General features: G+C 39.3%; 1 protein-coding gene across 1 annotated transcript in view; it reads right to left on the reverse strand.

Annotated features, from left to right (window-relative positions):
• Nucleotides 1-2,058: 2,058 nt before the first annotated feature.
• Nucleotides 2,059-22,080, reverse strand: part of LOC137191435 (NMDA receptor synaptonuclear signaling and neuronal migration factor-like) — a 51,568-nt gene continuing 31,546 nt past the window's right edge. The window contains exons 9-14 of the mRNA XM_067601511.1: nt 20,587-20,620; nt 20,250-20,320; nt 19,073-19,152; nt 18,684-18,786; nt 11,365-11,440; nt 2,059-8,263 (exon numbers count right to left, since the gene is read on the reverse strand). Coding sequence (XP_067457612.1) covers nt 8,166-8,263; nt 11,365-11,440; nt 18,684-18,786; nt 19,073-19,152; nt 20,250-20,320; nt 20,587-20,620 — 462 coding nt within the window. The 3' untranslated portion in view covers nt 2,059-8,165. The remainder of the gene's footprint in view (nt 8,264-11,364; nt 11,441-18,683; nt 18,787-19,072; nt 19,153-20,249; nt 20,321-20,586; nt 20,621-22,080) is intronic.

Raw genomic sequence — 22,080 nt, forward strand, 5'->3', positions numbered from 1 at the left:
AAGTATTATGAGCTTGATGTAGTTAAAGTATTGCAGTAAGAGTAGTGGTTTGGTCCCTCTGACTGATATATTATTATATATGACATCATTAGATTATTAATAGTGAAGCATCAGTGTTAGAGCAGCATGTTACTGTTGTAGCTGCTGGAGGTGGAGCTAGTTTACACTACTTTATATACAGTTAGCTAGTTTAGTCCAGTGGTTCCCAACCTAGGGGTCGGGCCCCTCCAAAGGGTCAGCAGATAAATCTGAGGGGTCGTGAGATGATTAATGGGAGAGGAAAGAAGAAAAAACAAAGTTCTGATACACAAATCTGTTTTCAGTTTTTGGACTTTTTCTCTAATCTTTGATTTTTGCTGAAATATTGGATCATTTGAACATTTATTGAAATGAAAGCATGTGAGAGGTTTAGAGGGAAAAATCACTATTTGGTGGAGCTGTTAACAACTCATAGACATGTGAAATGTGACCCCGACTACACACTGCTTTTTGTAAGACGTCAAAAGACAAAAAGGTTGGAAACCACTGGTTTCATCTTTAACAATGTGTTGTATTTTAAAAGCTTGTTATATTATCCATTGTGTCAAATCTTCATCTGAAAAGTAACTAAAGCTGTCAAATAAATGTAGTGGAGTAGAAAGTACAATATTTCCCTCTGAAATGTAGAAAGTAGAATCACATGGAAATACTCAAGTAAACTTCAAAATTGTACCTACATACAGTACTTGAGTAAATGCATTTTAGGTCACGTTAGGTCAGAAACATTCCTCTATCCTTGCTGCTTTTCTCTCCCTCCTCTCTGGCTCTTTTACACAGAAGATTGGCCCTCGTTCAGCCCTCAGTCGGTCTCTGGCTGCAGATGGTCCCTGGAGTGATGAGCACCAACTTTGTTCTTCTGCTGGTGTGGTCTGGTTTTCTCCATCCTCTGTTCAATTATTCATCACACGCTGGTTACTGTAAGACTGCCCACTTCTGTGGCCGCCGTGTCCTTGTATGTCAGAGTGTGTGTGTGTGTGACAGAGTGTGTGTGTGTGGTACTGTACTGTATAACATTGTGCAGTGAGTTCATAATCAGCTTATACAGTCAAGTGTTTTTGTTTGGTCTGTGTTTAATGTGTTGAAGCCATTCACATTTCAGCATGATATTAATTCATTCTCCATCTGGACGTTTTCCATCTGAAAGCTGACAATGCACATCTGCATTCTCTGCACATATGTCACCTCCATCTGTTTCGCTGATAATTATATTTTTACTCACGGTGGAGCTACATTTATATTAACACATTTATATTATGCATGGCATATAGCTTTATCTTATGACATTTCTGTCCATCAATGATTCTTGAGAACTGGGACAAAAAAGGTTTTAATTTGGAAAAAAACAAAACAAAAAACAAATTTCATGACAATCCATCCGATGATTCTTTTAGAGATAATTCAATAAGTAGTGGACAGACCACTAGTGTTATTTAATGCTTTTAATTTGTAAGAAGAGTATCTTTCAAAAGCCACATAGTGTTGCTTTAAAAAGCTATACATGCATTTTCCATATTAGCTCTAAATGTGTGAAATGATGGAGTTTGTACTATCTTTAGCATCTTTGGCATCTTTCCTGCAAGGAAAGCATGTAAAATGACAGACAGTCACTCAGTCTCCCTGCTGGTTGTTCAGTCACATTCAGAATCATTTGCTCTTTTGCCCTTGATCGTCATTAACAGGCTTCATGTATGTGCTTGTAAAATTTATATTTTAAAGGCTCATTATTACAGTTTTGTATTTCTCTGTAATGTAACTGTAACTCAAACCATTTACATTTAAAACACATTTATATGTATACATATAAATAATTAGATTAATATCATAAACACGCAACATCCTAGTGGAGTAATGGCTTGAACTAGGAAAATCTTTGGTCGAGGGCAGCCCTGATAACGTGGGTCATTTAAATGAGATTTTCATCCCGAGCACACTGCAGCATTGTGAGCCAATGAGTGGAGCGAACCCTTCCCGCTGTATCACAGACCATCACTCAATCAGTAACAAGACAGTGAGACAAGCTGTGTAGAACTAAAGTTTACTGGAAAAAATGCTTTAAAAACAATCATTTTTCTCACATTATTACCAACATTGTGCAATGCAACAACATTTCTTTGCTATTAGTTCAGATACAATGGATTAAAGGTCCATCTAGAATGTCTACGCTAAGGAAGAACCCAAAAGCTCAGGAAAGCTACCCAGACATAGTCCTAACTTTTACAAGTATCAAAATCACCAGATATACAATAATGTTAATTGCTATTATACCTTTCATAATCAACATTTTCTTCATCAAGACATACGTTATTGTGTTAAACCTGTTTGGAGCCTCGTTGTAACATCTATCACTCCTACAGTCTACTGGTGTTAATCTAAGAAAGCTATTCCATAATGTAACGCTTAGTTAAATGACTTAGAAGTTGATGCAAAGTAAAACAGACATTACATAAATACATTATTCTCCTCTCAAAATACAATTACAGCCTGACTGGAGGTGTCAGAGCAATCAAAGCAGCATCAATCCATCAACTGAGGCTCGGCAATCTTCACAGAAACAGGCGAGAGCAGCAGAGAGGCCACAACAATGCTTATTAATAATCTGTCCTCGAGGGGAAATGTCTTCTTTTTTCACTGGTGACACCCAGTTTCATTTGGAAATAACAGGACAGGGGAAGCGTCCAAAGATCAGCTTCTTGATTTGTGTAATTATGTTCTCAGGAAATGTTAATGGCTGCTTCAGTGAGTCAGCACAACAAGTCAAACTGTGCATCACTCGCGTGGTGAACTCCAGTGTAATGGATGTGAGGTAATATGAATACAAGTCCTCATTAAAGAGGCTCTCGACATCTTAGATTTAAGTTGTCATACCAAAAGTTTGTCTGCTATCTAAAATATGACCCAGGCTGTCCTTGCATGACTCTGAGGTGACCTCTGTTTAACCCCTTTAATGTTAAGTTATGTTAGCCTAACGTTGTTAGCTGAGGACTTCTGCTTCCTCCAATGCCCACAAGTACAGTAGTGATCATTCTTGAGCTTAAAGCTGCAATAAACAATATTTTTTATATTGTTAATGGTTCACATGGCCATGTTTTATATGGAGGGGGTTAGTGACGAACCTGCAGTTAAATTTCAGTTTTACAAATTTTTCTTTTTAACTTCTTTTAGCTCATTGTTTTGGTCTTATGGCCTGCAAATTTTACTCTCCTTAATTTTTAGCCCCTCAAAATGATAATCTGACTGTACAGTACCTGCCCAGCACGAAACAGCAGACAGACTAAATTTACTAGCTTGTAAACACAGTCGAGCATCTACAGAGCCAGATCTTTTCCTCAGAAGTTGTTACAGACCAAAACGTAGCTGTATAACTATATAAATAGGCAACATGCTAACACACACATGCTAACAACTCTATAAGCTGATATGTGTGTTTTCAGCTTGTTCTGCTGCCCCAAAGAGACAAAAAAATGAATGAATGCAGCTTTAAACAACATTGTCCCTGTTTAGCCAGAGTTAGCCTGCAGCTCAGTTTTTGCATCTGATAAAGGAGAAATATCACCAGAGTGGTACGCACGCATGAATATGGCAATCTGCAGTAACAAATCAAGAATGCATACTTTGTAGTAACAGACTCAGAGGGCAGATAATTGGGTTTGGTTAAGTTATTGATCACATAACATCAATGTGGAAATAGACCCATACAAACTATTGGTTAAGGTGGTAAAAGGACGCCATAAAACACCATCCAGCACGTCAGAGAGGGTTTCTCATGTTATCTGCTTAAATACTGCTAAAAAGAAGTGCAGCTCATGAGTTGATGTAAAACATTTTTTCCTGTACTGTTACCAGTGAATCGTTGTATTTCAGCATGTGATTTAAGGGTTTTATTTGACCACAGCCTCAGGGAGGATTTGCTTAGCTGTGCGGTAGATAATTGATCTCTGGTATTGTAAACAAGGTCTCAGTTTTCTTTGTGATCAGAAAACTCATTAGAAATCCATCAAGCTCATGTCCATTTTGGGTGTAACTCAACTTGCAATTAAAGCCAGTACAGCAGCAGGATTAAATATTGACTTGAGATTTAGTTACAACAATTGGGCAGGCATGTAATTAGGTTCCGGGGTTTGGCCTTTATTTAAACTCATGGCAGAGGAGGAAGCAGAGGAGGAAGCAGAGGAGTCCTCTATGAGCAGGGTTACAGCTTGCACTCTGCTGTCAGTCTCCCACATATCTCTCACTTTGTTTCTGTCCATCACCTGCAGAACTCAAGTCAATAAAGATATAACAGACTAGTACCATACCTTGAACAATGTTCCATATCTTGCACATTATACAAATTTAAATTACCATACAGAAATATTCTTACACAGTATATTGCTACAGAAGAGAGATTTGGAGAGTAGGTGATGTTTAAACAAATACATATCAAAATGAAGCAAAATCATGAATATACAACAATTATAAAGGTCAGATCCAAGCAATACACAAGACCTAGCAAACGCCATGAGGTCCACTCACATGATAAATCTAAAATAGTCAGGATATCATGTTTAAAAAGCCTCTCCAAACAGAAAAATGAACCATCGTTCTGTGATTGTGAATGTGAATGAATATTACATTAATTTTGAGTTTGGTATCATCGACAAGACTGGCAGCACCTACTGGCTACAAAAGTCTATGAAATAAATATAAAATACCAATTATTTTTGAATAAAAGCCAGAATTCAAATAATGACCAACTGCACAAACAAATAAAAATGGACATGAACTGATTTCCACAGCACTAATAAAAGTAAAAATAAAATTCTACTTTGCCATTTTTTTGAGCACTGTTGAGTTACCATCAGTTAAACTAAGCCCTTCTTGCAGATATTACAAATTAAACGCCAAGAACATGAGAGATTACTCCTCAAGAGCTACTGGAAGGATTTTAACATCAAACTTCTGTTCATTGATTGTTTCATTGATGGCAGCTTAACCACAATCCAAAAAATGGCAAAATGAAAACCACTGATGATAATTATTATTGTCTGTTAGAGAGACAGACTCAGAGAGTGGTGAGTATGACATCACCGTTGTAGTGATGAAATTAGTGCTGTGGAAATGTAAATTATGTGTAATTTATCACGGCAATAGGTTGAAAACATGTCTAAGCATCAACAGCAATGTGAAATTGTTTTAGGGATGCTTTTTTACTAAAATATGAAAAACTTAAGTTGAAACTACAGTTGAAGTAAATAAAGGCTCCGGCTTCTTTAGGGTCTATTATCAGTGTTATTGTTTGGAACCATATCAGCTGTATGAACAGAAAACTTGTTGACATATTGTTTACCAATATGGCTGTGGTTGTTTACATTATACCATATTATAGCAATTAATTTGACATTGATCTAGTGATGCTACTTTGTGGCATAACGATAAGTTGACATCAGTATGACTTATTAAGACATAAAACATAATTTACAGTTATACAGAGGATAGCATCAGTCCGCCAGATGATGCAAAGGAAAATCAAAAATAGCTCATTCTTCCTTAATTAAAGGGCTTCAGTCCATTTAACTCACAGTTCCACAGCAGTGATTATTGCCCTCTGTAATAAGCAGTTATACTATAAAACAGTGCTCTTAAGACACTTACTAACGTCCACTAATATTTAAAGCATGTTTTAAATTCTCACTAGCAATAAAGAGATTTGAAATGTGCCGTTTTGAGCCAAAGCTCTCCTTATAGAGCACACATGTCCTCATGGATGCATTAAGATGAATCATGTCCTGATCCTGCCAGCTAAGAGCTACTAAAACACTCACTCTCACACAACCAACGCTGTCTTCTTCCAGCTCAGTTGACTTGCACGGATCAAGGAGCAACAACACAAGTCATGAATGTACAGATAAGCAGTGAGAGGGCTCAGTCAGCCGTGGTCACAACACACTCACTTACATGTGCATGGAAGCTTGGATATAAATGTAGGAAGCATACAGTATGTGGATGCGTGACCACTGATACAACACACACAGTTTATATGTAGGATGACATATTCCCTTAACCTTTATCTGAATCCAAAAAGGATATAAGTTCAACACCCACGCACGATGAGTTTAATCAAATGATGAAGCTGCATATTTGGGGGGGGGGAATATAATAGAAGATGAGGAATCATGTTCTTTCAGACCACCTCAGCACAAGCTTGAGATGGAGCGATGTAAATGTCACAATGTTACAGTTGTTTTATCAAGCAGTTGCTTACTTTTCATTAGTGTGAGTATTTTAGATATACAATGGGGTAAGCCCTTTTTAAAAAAAATAGAATAACTTAATTTTTTTGAGGAATAAATACAAGTTAGGCCACTATGCAGCATCAGGCTAATACTAGTCTTTGTTTTAAAAGCGCTCAGAATAGCCCTGGTGTAATATGAAAAAAGACAAAAAGAATTTAATGAAACTTTACTCATCCTGCTGAATAATTTCCCTCTTTGTAAATGTTAATATTTTAAAGGGACCTCCATCAGTTTTACATAGTTTTACTTTTCAAAGTAGCAGAAAATAACCCTGATGATGTCATCAGGGTTTGGGACCTCACATTTTTAATTGAGTCATGGAGTTTGGGGTCTTGAAAGGATTTCAGTAAGTCAGGATATCTCAGCCTCTGCTGTTTGTATTTTGACCATCTTATCTTTTTAAAAATCCGTCTCTCACAAGTCCCCAAATTTAATGGAAGTGCAACACTCGGAGTGTTTCAATGTTAACACAAAATACACAGATGTCCTCATGTTTTAAAATGGATATTAATGCCAGAAATGGGTACGGCATCGACTGTACTTTGAGACACAGACCGTCATATTGCGATATTCGCTGAAATGACTGTTGGAGCACTGGTGTTGATGAGGAGAGATAAAATAACCCCCCCTTCCCCACCACCACCACCACCAGCACTCTGCTGCTACTTGTAGAAAAAAATCCTAAATAACAAACTGTAATTTACTCCAGAAACAGGAGTAAATCAAGTGAAGAAATAAATTAAATATACAGAGTGTATTTTTGTTAAGAGTAAGAGTATTAATCAGGTGTCATATGTAAACTATGGACACACACATGCAATACTGTACAAACACACAAAGGTTAAAACGGATCAGCACCCGCAAGCCGACAAGCTCAAGAAAGAACAGCTTGTGTCGGCTCAGCAGGGTTAAAGTGTAACGCTGTAATGAAACATGCACGGATACATCTGTGTGTTGGCTACAGTTGACTTCATAGACCATGAAAACGTAGAAACCTCCTCCATTCACACACGTAAAGATATGTGACGGTCCACTGAGGATGACTCTGTGTGGAGTATGAAGGCTTTAGATTCTGATCTACAGTATGTTGCGTTACGAACGGTGAGTACAATTCTTAGTATCAAACGATGGATTTAACCTGAGTTAATACAACAGTCAGTACGAAATACTAATACATTGATTTGAAGTTTAAAAAAAGCTGTGTTAAATGGACACCTCAACTTTTTAATAAGACTAATTAAATGTCTAGATTTTCACATGATAGCATGGAGAGAGATGCTAGTCTATTCTCTAATGCTCCAGTAAGCACTTGTTTATTTACATATAAGCTCTAATTTCCACACCTGACAAAGGAAACACTTCCATCCTTAGAAGCCTCCATCTTGAAAGAGCAGACAGGTTGGCTAAAGGTGAAAAAATAAAATCAGTCACCTTCTAAAGTCAGAGAGGAGTTCTCTCTGTTCTCCGCTGTCTCTCTTTTATCTACCGTCCTCTCTGAACTCAGAAATCTGACTCTAGTTAGCGTCTTCTGACACATTTAGGCTAGAATGATGAGTCCCGCGCCGCTCCACCCTTTTCTTGTCCATCTCTTCTCTTTTCAAGAACACCCATGAGAGATAGGCAGAAACTGAAAATGGATAAGGGAGAAAAGGTACACCACTGGCTGAATCTACAGGGCCACCCTGTCGCTTCAGAAGGGGGAAAAAAGACCCAGCTGCGATGCTGCTGCTCCAGCTCTACCACAGACCCCGTCTAGGAGCCTCTCCGGGGGCCCTTCAACCAACGCCCTGTCACCAGGAAGTAGGCTCAGACGTGAGATAACCGGCCGACAAGCCAACAGAAGGTGGATCGACATCACAAGAGGTCGTCGTAGTCCAGCAGCTTTGAGTGCTGACGGCTTTTCCACAGGCGGAACAGACGGAAGTCAAAGTACATCTCGATCATCTCTTTGCCTGCACCGAGAAGGAAACAAAGAAAATCGAGATCACAAAATTGTACACTGCCGGGAAAAGTACATCTATTATATCATATCAGTGTCTTTACTCCTGCTGCACTGTGGCTGCTGACCAGTGAGCGCCACTGCCCAACCACCTGAACCTGACCCGACCCGCAAACCGCCAGTTGTAGTTGGGGAGAAACACGCTGCGGTTTTGTTGTGAAATGTGTGATTATTATGTTTTTTGGACTACCAGCAGGAAAAGCAGAAGGGGTAAACTATGTTCTGCTATCACTCTGGAGCTTTTTTTCTGCTCCTTTGTTGAGGAAATAATGTTGTTTTAGCTGCGTGTGCTCGGGAGCAGGCGACTGCTTTGTTGAAATGTGTAGCGGTTGACGGAGGCAGCTAGCTGTTTCATTAGCTGGGGAGCTAATATCTGCAGGGTGTTTCTAGTCAGATAGCATCATCTGTGTTGTGTCGTTTATTGATGTTAGTGGGAGAGAAGTAAGGTACTAAGGTAAAATGTCAGGTCTGTTGGATTTTCGTGTCCTTCACATAGAAATCAGTCCACAGGCTGATACAGACAACTGAGAAAGTTACGTTATATCACCACCTGTTCACTCATTAGCAATAAAAAAACATAATATATGTAAATTGCTTCACAGTTGCCTATAGAACCTTTAAAGACCCCTCACATCTCTTTGAAACTAATGTCATCAGGAATGTGCTCTAGCCTGCCTGTATGGTTTTATTAGAGAAGTTTACTGTCTACTTTTACTGTAGTGACATTATTTTACTTGGTACTTTGTTGTGATATTTCATCTTTGTTCTGATGTATGACATTTCTCTTCAGGTTTTGTTATGTGCATTAAAAAGGTTGATGGTAATACGCTTCCTGTCTGTCAGCGTATTGATGAAAATGGACACATCATCAAAACTTGCTGGCGATACTATAACTGTGGAAGGAGCAGGATCTGGGTCATAGACTTTGTGTCATGCTGTCATCAGTCACTGCCTCAGTAGGATCAGAATAAAGGACATATTTGCTGATTTTAGGAGGTCATCTGTTTGTCCAAAACCAAATGTTTTGCAACCAGTAGTACACCGTTACTAACAGCAGATGTTGTGTTAATTTAAAATCAGCTGTTGTGAGCCACACACAGCTTTAACATCTGTCTAACAAACAGTTTTCTACGAGGGCTGACTCAGTGACTACACAGGCTACACAGTGGAAGCAGCATGTCAGTAGCTTCATTCCTCTGTAGGGATGAAGTCCAATATTTATTTATTTAAATCTTAATCCTTTCAAATTCCTTATCAAATCTTACTAGTTTTACCTTACATCAATAGAGCATTGAATTCAATTGAATTTGCAAGTAAAAAGGGTGAAATAACTACAACTAAAAGATGACTAATAACCTTTTGTTGGTCTTGATCATGTATTTTACAGGCTGAAGCCTTGTCCGCACTAATTCGGATATTTTGCAAAACGAACATTTTCTTCTATGTTTTGCTCATTTCTTATAACACCTTCTGAAGTGCAGATTTCTAAAAACTCTGGTTTCTGTGTGGATGTGTAAACTGGAGCGTTTGTGCGTGCCCATTGTTACTTTGTGTAATGAGTGTGCTCAGACTGCTCTTCTCTGGTTGATGTAGACTTCATCACCACCTACTGGCCTGGCGTGCTCGCTGGAGCGATCGTAGTAGCTTTTGCGTTCTTGTGTGTACGGAGATATTTTGTAAAACAAAGGTCATGTGGTCAGAATTTTGTTTCAACCAGACGGGGAAAATATCTGTGTACATGTGGTCAAAACCTGAGTGTGCAGTTACTTCCACTAATCTTTGTGGTTTACTGACCCTTGACTACTTCATCTGTCTGTATGATGCGTCTGGTGTGTGTGTGTGTGTGTGTGTGTGTGTGTGTGTGTGTGTGTGTGTGTGTGTGTGTGTGTGTGGCACTGACATCTTGTCCCTGATTCATTGAGATAGACATATATATATATATATATATATAAAAAGAAATGAAGCACATGGAGGTAAGTCTCAGCAGCTGAATGGTTAAATGCACTGGGACTGCTGGGAGGTCTGTTGCTGTGTGGTTGACAGCTTTGATTATCTGGCTGTAGAGCTAATTCTCCTTCAGGGACAAAAATAATTGGACTAAATTGAACTGAAGAATGGTGTGGAGTCCGAGTGAATACATCCATATATTGAGCTACAACTTCCTTGAAAAGTGATATAAAAATCATCACTTCACATCAAGAATCACTCACCTCTCGCACTCTCGACACTCCAGTATGACCAGTATGACATCTGAGTGATTTTTAGCATTAAGACTTGTGTTGATAAATTCTAATCTAATGCTTGCTGATCTATGACCTAGAAAAAACAAATGCTTTCACTGTGCTCGAGGCAATATTACCCAACTATTCAATATGCAAAACGCAAACTGCACCGCAATAAATAACCTCATGAAAAAACACATTTAAAAAAAAAACTTTAATGCCGAGGGCAGAGAGGAACAGAAAAAACATCTCAGCTTCTGGCTTTCATCAGACACACAGGTTTATGTGCTGAGCTATCACCAGTCATAAGAATAAAATACAATAAACCATGTAATGTGCCCGCCATTGTCCCAGCGCTAAATATCACGGTTGCATGTATGGAGAAGAGAAGAGTGTTGTGGGTCAACGGAGGCATGAGATAACACATAGAGGAGAGGAGATAATGACATTTTAATAGGAAAATAATTAGCGTGGCATCAATAGACGTCAGGAAAATGACTGATGAGGGATGCACTCAGAGCTCAGCAGAGTTCACACCTGTATGTTTGCTCACACTCCCTAATGTTCTTTCTTCATTGTTGAGCGGCTTACTGGCATTGATTAATGCCAACTATTAACATTCGGCGGGTTTGCCGGTGAGGCAGATAGTGCAAAATCAATAGTGTATGTACATTTTGTGTGTATGTGCTGTGGCACACGCTTCTGTTTATGTAGCACAGATGGAATAAGCATGTGTTATCTGTAAAAAAAAAGACAGACAGACAGCAGAAAACCAATAATATAGAGGGAGAGTTGGTTTGCAGTTCTTTGCAAATGTGTGTAAGTGCCTCACCCTGTGCAGAAAGTTCTAGTGGGGACTTGAATTCCACCGAGGTGGGTCTCATCAGTCTCTTCAGAGTCTGAATCAGCTGCAGGGGGGAGAAAAGGGAGAGAGATAGAGACTATGCATTAGAGAGAGAGAGAATACTTACTTTGAAATGAAAACAAAGAAAGCAGTGATGATGCAGAGATAGAGCTGTACACAGAGAGCAGCAGGAGGCCTGCAGCACTTTGATTTTTTTTTCATGCAGCAGTGCAGCTGAAAAGGTCAGTATGTCACTTACAGTGCAATAGCTGTGTATAAGTGAGAGGCACTTATGGTAATGTTTTCTGTCCATATAGGCACACGTGTCAGAGTGGATCTATAGTAAGCTAAAGGCCTGGCACAGCAGGGTCACTTGAAGCCACTGTACCCGCTGTTAAAACAGTTTATGTGGGAATCTGTATTTTCAGGAGTTGTCTTTGTAAGCTTCTCTGGCTTCATCTATCTGTTAAAGTGATGGTTTTCTGTCATTCAGACATAGGTGTCTGTTGCATAAATGTTCTGTAATGGTTTATTTAGACCTGGTGGCACCTGATGCATGACAAGGAGCGATGGCACTGCTGGGGAACAGCGATGAGTTCAAAACTAATGATATGAAGGAAGAAGAGTGTTCTCTCACAGGCTACATACTGTAAGTGATGGATTTATAATGCCAACAGTGCACAAGCATAGAATGATGTTAAGTTGTAACTTTAATTTTCTCCAGTTGTGTATGTGAAGTGTTTTGCTGGATATTTGTAATTGCAAAATTGAAAACATGGGGAGGGAGTGCTGATTTTTGCTTCTTTGTTTTTGCATAACAGATGTTAATTGAGTAATAAAATTGTCACAGTGCTCTTAAGAAGGAAAAATTGTGTTCAGTCTGTCTGTGCTTATTTAACTTTGTACTGCTTAGCTGTCTGTATTCACTTCAGACTTGTGTTAAAAGTCTTACAGAAATGTTAGGTTCAACCTAGTGAGATGATTTTTGTGTAAAAGTGATTCAGGCGCTTATTCATGACAAATTGCCATCACATTTATGTAACAAGCTACATGTCTGAAGGAGCTTTCCCCAAATGTTTCACCGTTGCAATCTGGGGGGGCTGTGTCCGACAATTTCTGTAACTTTCCGAGACCAACAATCCGACTTTCACACCCACTTCACGCCGTGATAGGCCAGCTGTGCAGTGGTGAGAAAGAAGCCAGGGTAACTATTTCTGTCACTTTTCATGTGAACAACACCGTGAACGTCACCAGGAGACTGTCTGAGAATGTGCACTGTTATCCCCATATTTAAACAATATTACACACATACACACACGCCCCTGACGGCCAGGTTTTCACTGTTGACTTATGTAGACAATATACAATCTAAAACTACTATGCATATTTATTTTAAACTGCCGTATGAATTTTTTAAATCTTTTTAAAAAATGATATAGTTGTACTATATAAATAAATGTGCTTTATCCCTAATAGCAGCCAAGAGAGTCCTGCTGAACCTGTGCAACCACCATAAATGAGGCACTCTAAAGTGGATTCAACCTGACAAGCTCCCATCACTGACCTCAAAGAACGAAAATTGGAATAGTGAAAGAGCTTCTCTTGGCTGCATTTGAGGAGCCTTTGAAATGCCCCGTCAACCCGCTGTGACATGTTCCGTCTTGAAATGTAGACTGAAGGCAGCCCCTGACATTCACAGTGGAAAAACACAGGAGCAATCTACCGGCCCCTTCGATTACCTTTTGAGAATTTCAACTCAAAAGCTCAGCTTTTGCAGCGCTTTACACGTGATGATGCTCATGTGTTTGGTACCCCTCCTCCACCCTTTCGTCCCAGCTCATCCTCCCTGTCCCTCCTCTCACTCCCCAGGGTCTGATCCAGTGCCAGCTGGTGTGCCATCACACATGGAGCCTCGCAGCCAAATGGCATTTGCAGGTTTTATCTCCAGAAAGCTATGCTGTGCATCCGTTAGTTCAAAGAGGAAAGGGTTAGAGAGTGCACTATTTAGATTTCTGTAGATTTTGGAGTATTCTTTGAAAGGTTTTTGGGCCCCTTTTCTTTGATGTTGAGGGCATGAAGATGTATTCAAAAGCGCACGGGATGCTGAATGGGTTTTCACTCTTCATGCAACAATCTTTTAACAGTTCTATTTTATTAAATTTAGTTTGCTTTTGTTAAATTATAAAAATGTCTGCTGAGTGATTTTATGCCAGAAATAGATGTGCTTCTGAGACGTATATTCTAGGCACAACGTGTAAAACCCAATTTCCACCAAAATACCAACAACTCACTTTGTACCCCCTTATTTCAATGAACCTTCCACGTTTGTTGCTCTCACTCCGCCTGTGCAACATTCACACTACGCTGGACCATAGACTGTAAATAAATGATGGATGTAGCCACCAACTTTGCATTTTGACCATCGCCATCTTGGATTTGTGGAGCCAGAAGTGACCATATTTGGACAAGAGGGTGGAGCTGACCCTAAAGCTAATTGATAGCTTGGTTAGCACGGTGCATTTAGAGTCTATGGTTAACTGTGATATAACACTAATGCTAACGCTAATTTTCGTTAGCATCAAACAAGCTGTGTAAAAACTGAACATCTGAGTCTTTAGAGGGTCTTTCATTCCAACCAAATGCTGGACAAGACTTTTTTAGGCAACCAAAATGTTACACTTTCATGAACTCAAAACACACTTAAAGCGACGGCTAGGGCTCCGCCTACTCTGTGGATCTGGGGTTATGCCATGGTTACCTAACCAACGTTGTCGCCGTGGAATCGACTTGTCAATCACAATGTAGCCACACCCTAAAGCATACCCTGCTTTAGCCAACATCTGTTTCACTCTAAATGGGACCATAAGTTACAAAATGAATATCATGATGTTTTGAAGAAGACTTGAAACTCATTAGGAAATGATTTACTGAGTGAGAAGTAGAGTCATTTTCTCAAAGACTTCCATACAATCAGACTTCTTTTTGGAGCCAGTGGAGTCGCCCCCTGCTGGTCAATTTCAAGGTTAGAACATTTTTTCAGGAATTTAATGGAAATATTGGCTGGATTTATGAAGCCTCCTTTGTGTTGCATCTCTTGACACATGAAATATGTCCAATCTCTAATTAAATAAACTCTTAATCCTCTTTGTTGATAACATTACAGCAGTGAACGTGGACCAGGTGCACAGTAGGCAGACATAAGGTCTATTGATAACAATGGTGGTGGATGGATGTAGAGAGGTAATGAGTTGAAGGTGAAAGGTCACACAACCTGTCAGGAACTATGTGTGCTGCTAATGCAACCTACTCTGGTGCTTAGCCCTGACATTTTCCTGAGGCTTTACAGTGGCAGGCCATCAATAGAGCAAGACTTTTCAAGGCCAGGGTCAGCACAGCAAATGCTAATGCTATAGCAAGTAATAATGTTTTATTAGAGCAATGAATCTGATTTAATTAACCCTTGTGCTGTTGTTAAACTAAGTGCCTACAGAGAAACCAGATTTAGGTGTTCGAGGAAAACAGGAATGTCATCATGTACCTACATCACACGTTTGCTTTGAAGTTGGTAATTTGGTTAAAATTGTCCTTGCATGGAATTAACACATTGTTATCAGTAACAACCTTTTTTCCATGACGAAGATGATGCATTAACAATGCAAAATCATTTATGAAACAAAAACAAATAATATTGATGTTGACTAAAATGACATTAACAAATAAAGAGGAGGAGAAATGACAGTGCTGAAGGTGCTGGGGTGTGGAGCCAGTCAAACCATGTCTTTAAAAGTTCACAGGGACGTTTAAGCTTAGCAGAACTATTTGGATTTGAAACAGGACAGGAAAGGCTCATCAGAGTTTACTGGGTGTTGTAGTTTTACTCAGACCATGTCCACACTAAACCAGCTACATGCATAAATGCATCTTTTTCTTTCTGTTTTGGCCGTCCGTCCAGACTAGTGTGTAAATCTAAAAACATGGACTTGGAGTTGCAGTTTACGAGAAAAACAGAGCTTTGTAGAAATGCTGTCATATTGTGACAAAACAGATAGAGGCAGTAGCGAGGCGTTTCATTGTGTTTTATTGGCATTTCATTGGAAGAGGGAGAAGAAGAAACACAACAATAATAACAACAATGCCTGATGGCTTCCTGCAGTTGCTGTTCTCTTTATTGTCTGCTTTGGTAGCTTGTTTAAACACAGCTATCTACCACCTTCCTCTCTCTGAATATAATGTCAGGAAGCCACAGCTTCTTCACTGTTTTTTTCTGTGGCTGACTAGCTTGTCTGTCCTCCCTCGTACGCCCAGTAGAAGGAGAATTAAACCATTTTGGCGTTTTAATGTGGACAGACAAGCTGAAACTCCTGCTGTGGACGCATGTCGTTTTTGTCATAGTCTTAGTAAGACTAAATACATTAGTTTGTTCATCTATGCCAACTTTGAATGGTGTTCGTCAAGGTGAGACATTTTTTATGCACTTGATAGTACTTCCTGTTTCAAAATAAATATGCTAATTAGAACATGCTTCATGTCTGGAAGCATTCAATTCTTTGATTCTTTCATTCAGTCATTTTAGGCGCAAACCGAGTTTATGGTGCCACGGCAACGCCTGGCCTGATGTTACCTCACATAAAAATGATTCAATCAGTTCCACATTCTAAATTTGGGGAAAAGAGAGCCCTGCTATCAAATCAGTACTCTGTATCTGCAGAGAGAGAGGGGAAAACGGTGCATCCCTAGTTTTGATCTCAAGACAAAGACTAAATTCTTTTTTTAAGAAAACTTCCACTTTTCTTATCTATGATCTGAGCAGTGTAAGAGGGCTGATGGCACAGCCAGAAGGAGTGATGCTGGGTGAAGTGTAGCATCATCTGAAGGTAGCTCAGTTAGTCAGTCTATTAATAGTGGCAACCCAGCTGAGCTTGCAGGAGCGCACACAGGCAGCAGCAGGGGGAAAATTGTTAAATGCAGTGAATAAGCCCTTCCCTGTTCATCCCCCTCCTTGTGTGACTTGTACTGAATCACTGTGGAGAAGATGCCAAATGTCACAGTGACTGACAGTGTGCTGCTCGCACGTCTTTATACCTAGAAGCACAAACACTGACTGTTGTAAATGTTCTAAAACATTATTCTAATTACCATAAACAATAAGACCATGGTAATTAATTTCAGGGTAGCTCATGAACTACCTTTCCCATAAAGCCCATTACTTTCTGGGAATTTCTGGGAACAGCTATAATTTTGATATGATACAAGAATTGCAGAGGGGTGAACAAACCGTTGGCAACTGCAAAGCCTGCAGAGCCTCCATCCCGTCCCGCATCTACATAACATCCCAAATCAAGACTAACATAAGTGATTTATCCAATTTTGAAGGAAGGAAGTTGATGCTGGCTGAATCCCCTTTAGTTTGGTTTTTTTTGGTATAGTGCATGATGCCTTCCTTTGAGCCATCATTAATGTTATCAACCTGTGTTTTTCCTGCTATGGCTGTGAAAAAGGCCTACAAGCCTTTTATCTGCCATGAATGTAATTTTATCTTCACATATCATCTTGGGAAAAGCAAAGGTATAATTAATAACATTAACGATGGCTACATATCATCAGGATGTTGCAGGTCTAGGTTCCTGGTTAAGTGTATGCAGGCTCACTGACATGATTTATTGAGACCGTTAAATGGAACAGAGCCATCATTAATGTTATTAATTAGTAGTATAATAGCACTTTATTAAATCTGAACCCAGTCTTGAATGTGGTAATAGAATAAGAATCTTTTCTAATTGCTAATCAACATTTCTAAGCAAGTGAAGTTTAACAAACTACTATTTAAAGATTCAGTTTAGCAGTTTGAGATCTGTAATCAAGTTTTGCTGGCTGAAGAGGCGGAAATTCAGTTTTGATTGGCAGCTTAATTAATGTTCACAACTTGTAGCAACAACCTGAAAATGAGGTGAACATTACTCTTTGCTAATTAAAAAAAACAAGGGGTCGTAAAATGTTTGCTAAGAGATTTGTTAGCTTAGCATACATAGCAGTTACCCTACAGTGAAAAACAAGTATCTTTAGCTTGACTGAATCATGCTGGAAGTGATTTTTCATTTGGCCATTTGTGGAGCTGCTGAGGATTATGCTATATTTGAACAAAAACTTCCCTCTGATTCCTGTTTGTGCTGTAGAGCAATCCAACAGATTGTTTTGTGTCATGTACTGTAATAGTAAAAGTCTTTTAAATGATGGCTATTATGGTGATTATAGGTATATTAAAGTTAAATTTTAAAATGCTACATGTGACACCATCACAACGAACTGTTTCTTAGCTTTTCTCTGCCACCATCTTGACTGTCCTCACAGCTTCACACTGTATTCAAGCCCTGTGTTTCTTCAGGTCAGAGGCTTTTACCCTGCAACCATCTCTGATACCCGAGTATTATTCATTTTGTAAAGCTGTCAGGAGAAGCTCTACATGAGTTTTTCCAATCAAAATGCAGACAGAGGACTTGTACAGTCATTGTAAATGTGTCCGCATGAGAAAGTATGAATATTTTAGTGTGTGGGCATGTTCATGTGCATATGCTGTGTGTGAGTGAGTCTGTATATACAGTAGCAAGTGTGTATCAGTCTCTGTGGGGGTGGAAGAGTTGTGGCAGGGCTACTGGAGGAGGTACGAGTATGTGAGTAAACGTGTGAGTGTCTAATTGCAGTGAGGATGAGTGGCTGCGACGTATGTGTGTGCGACATTAGCTTAATTGAATGGGTGTCAAGGAGTCTGTTTTCCTGTCGCTCCAAAGTGTTGTGTGTGTGAGCATGTGAGTGTTTGTGTGTGTGTGTGTGTGTGTGTGTGTGTGTGTGTGTGTGTGTGTGTGTGTGTCCTCCCCTGTGCCCGTGCTGTGTGTCAGCCTGACAGCGGGATCAGAGCTGGAGCCAGGCAGCAGCAGGTGCTGCTAAGGTCATAATTCATACTGTCGCGTCTAACATAAAAAAAAACAACAACAAAACAAACACTTTCACATGCATTATTTTATCTTCCGCATGCACAAAAATTATTCCCTCTTTCATTATTTTACCATGCGTATGCAAAAAGTGCTCTTGTGTTCACCTCATTAGACCCTGCAAGACAATGCCAACATATTGTCTACATGATTTATCTGCACAGCACTATAGACGGCATATGGCTTTGAGTGTGTGTGTGTGCATATTTGTGATTATGAGTAAGCATGCTGGATATGCATGCAGACACTTTGAGTAAACTTCTAACTAGTGGAGTGTGGGAGTCTCATTTGTTTTTGAGGCTTGTCATGACTGAGAATTACCTTTTCTCCATTAGCGCTCCCCAGCACATAGCAACCCATGATGTGGATGAGGTTGGGCTCCGGGTTCAGCTTACTCATCAGCCTGCTGAGCCGCCGCCAGAACCTGGACACACAGACAGTGGTTTGATGAGTAACTGTATGACAGAAACTATACTAAACACAAGCTAGATGCACTTCATGGTTGGAGATATAAACGCTGTTATGCCAAATTCACTGATATGTCTATAAAAGGTAAAAGGAGAAGCTGAATTTCTGAGCCATCCATGCAAGTGGAGCAGATTTTAGGACTCTATGTCCTAAAACAACATTTCTCTGTACTATAATGATCAAAGCATGAATAAATTAATTCACAGATTTTGGTTACACCTATAAAATGAAGTAAGTCTTACTGGATCATGTCATCCTCCTTCTCCACTTTGGCAAAGGTGGCGACTTTATTCTTCAGCAGGTACAGATGTCCTGGTCCTCCCTGGAGAGAGATGTTCTTTTTATTATAAAGATTCTTCTCATTATTAATGTCAGTTTATTTATTTATATGCAACAGTATGTAAATGTGTGTAAACCAGATTCCAACCACGGACAAGTCGATGTGTCGCAGTTAGATTGTGATTGTGTTATTCAATTCTATGGATAAAGTTATGATGACATGAGTACCTGTGCAGCCGCACTAGTAAATAGTTTTTTCAATTTATTTATCTTCTTTCAGAAAGACAGATGAAAGAAATGCTGAATGAGAGATTGCATTGGCTAGTGGAACAGAGGCTAGCACGATGTGACGTTCTAGTTTCACTGTAGTAAACTGGTGGTGATGTGGCGGTGTATGCCCCCCCCCCCCGAGGCTGGGGTGTGGTGATCCTGATGCGGGTGTGTTATGAATATTCCACCTACACTCTGGTGTTGACTTTGCTCTTCCAGATGTCTACTATAGAGACTTAGAACATCATCACATCATGATCATATCATAGGAATATTATAAAGGACTAGAAATGATAAAGTAAGCAATCAGACGCTCCCACAAGTTTTTTTTAAATTTTATGTTTCAGTACATATTTCATATTTAGGAATATTATTATTATGAGCAAGAATTGTAATTGGTTAATTACACTTGAAACATGAGACACTAGGATGTCATAGTGGACACATTTCCTCAGCAGCTGCAGCTAAATATGAGTCTGTCTGGAGGTTGATGGATCTCAGTGTGAATTTTTACAGATAAAAGTTCTGATAAATTGAGATGAGGTTCATGACATCAGCAGCTGATGGCTGGTAGAGGGACAACCCACGCAGCTCATTATTTTTAATTAGATCCACCCTTTCAATACCAGCCCAAACGAGAAGCCAACGTCTGTGTTTGACTTGTCGTAGTTTAGTCATAGTTGGAGGTGGAAACTGCAATTTTGGATGACAAAATCTCAAAATATCATGCAAAGCTTTAAATATGGTAAAACATAATTTGTCTGCAATTCATAAATACTAGTTACCTTAATAAATCCATTCCTAACTTTAAGGAAAACGTAACCCAAGAACGTCAAAATATTTCTCAACGCCGTCTCTCCTGTCACTCACCTGGCAGAAAATGAGCATGTTCCAGATTTTGCAGCCTTTTCTGTAGGCAGTCAGCTTCTTCTCGATCTCCTCTGGGTGAGAGACAATCAAGAGGGAAAGAGAGAAAGAAAGAGAGTTGTTACTTTTCCCACTCAGCCATAATGGTGAGACCCATAAATTGGCTGTCCCTTAAGAGAGAGAGACACACACGGGCACACACGAGCAGAAAAACAATGAGTCATCTCTGCGCTCCAGCAAGCTTCAACTTATCCCACTCTCATCTTTTCCATATTTACATTGCAAGAGTAATTTTCACTTGAGAGCTACCGTTTAAAACCAAAAAACACGTCATACTCACCGAGGATGTCATCAAACGTGGCGTGTTCATGGTCCTTTAAATGGAAGATTAAGGAAGAATTATTATTTCATTAAACCCAACTGAGCAAAAATTGATTTAAAAGGAAGAACCCATTGATTTTCTATGCAGAACATTAGTTCATTTACAGCCATTAATGGAATTAGATTTCATTTAGTCATTATGCTAAGAATGCTGATTCTACTCTTTCACAGCCCATTAGACTTTTGAAAAGTAACAACATTACATTTCCGTTCCCTAAAACAGCGGTCGCCAACTTTAGGGTTGGGAACCCTCCAAGGGGTCGTAAGGTGAAATATATCTATTCTACACTAGTGTATGTATTTCTTCAGATGCTCCTCTAATCTTTGTTACTTTACTTGTAAATTATTGAATAACTTTACATGTTCAGGGTTTTCAAAATTATTCTGATAAAACAAGGAAAAAACCCTCTTTGGTCAATCCATAAACATATTCAATCACAGCCGAGGTAGACATCGCTTCACTTTGGGGTCACAAGACAACAAGAGTCACCCTAGCAGCTGTGTCAGGCTTCAGCATGCTAATATGCTATCATGCTGATGTTTAGCAGGTATCACATTTACTGTGTTGATGGTCATATTTTAACATGTTAGCATGCTAACATTAGCTCTAAATACAGAGTACAGCTGAGGCTGATGGGAATGTAATTAGTTTTGCAGGTATTTAGTCATAAACCAATGTATTGGACAAAATAAAATTGTGATGATGCCATTATATGGAGAGTAAATAGATAAGTTAATTCATTCATGGCAAACCATAAATGTGAACCTCATGGTTTCACTAGTGGAGAAGTCAGGGGAACACCAAAGCCATTAGGATTCATTGTCCAAGATTCATTAATGTCTGTACAAAATTATGTGCAAATCAATCAAGTAAATGTTCAGATATTTCACAGGAAATGTACAAACTTTGATTAGATGAAAAGTCAGGAGAGTCAGTAAGATTCATCCTCTGGGTGCCATGGATATCTGAACCAGATTTCATGGTAATCCATCCAACAGTTGTTGAGATGTTTCAGTATGGACCGAAGTGGTGGACCGAACGACCGACCAACCGACCAACAGAGCAACAGACCTGACATTACTGTCTTTAACATGTCTAGAAAGGTTGGGAACCACTACCTTAGAATGATCATTCATTTATATAGTAACATTTATTTAATTGGATGCATAAATATGAGCTTATTTAAGTCTACATAAAATTGGGAGATGGATTTTTGGCAATGCTTGAAAGAATGTTGCATCTCACTACAATCTTCTAGTGTTTTGTTCTCCTTCTTGGAGAAAAATACCAGCTGGTACACAGGAAATGACTGCCTTTATATTTTCATCTGAAGAGACAAAGAACAAGGCGCCACTTAACAAAACGTCAAAGCCAGACTGCGATGAATCTGTATACTGCTCAGAAGAGATTTCAAGTGGTGACAGTGCTCTTCTTCAGACAAAAATGAACCCC

Source organism: Thunnus thynnus, chromosome 2 (assembly GCF_963924715.1).
Source record: "Thunnus thynnus chromosome 2, fThuThy2.1, whole genome shotgun sequence".
Classification (NCBI taxonomy): Eukaryota; Metazoa; Chordata; class Actinopteri; order Scombriformes; family Scombridae; genus Thunnus; species Thunnus thynnus.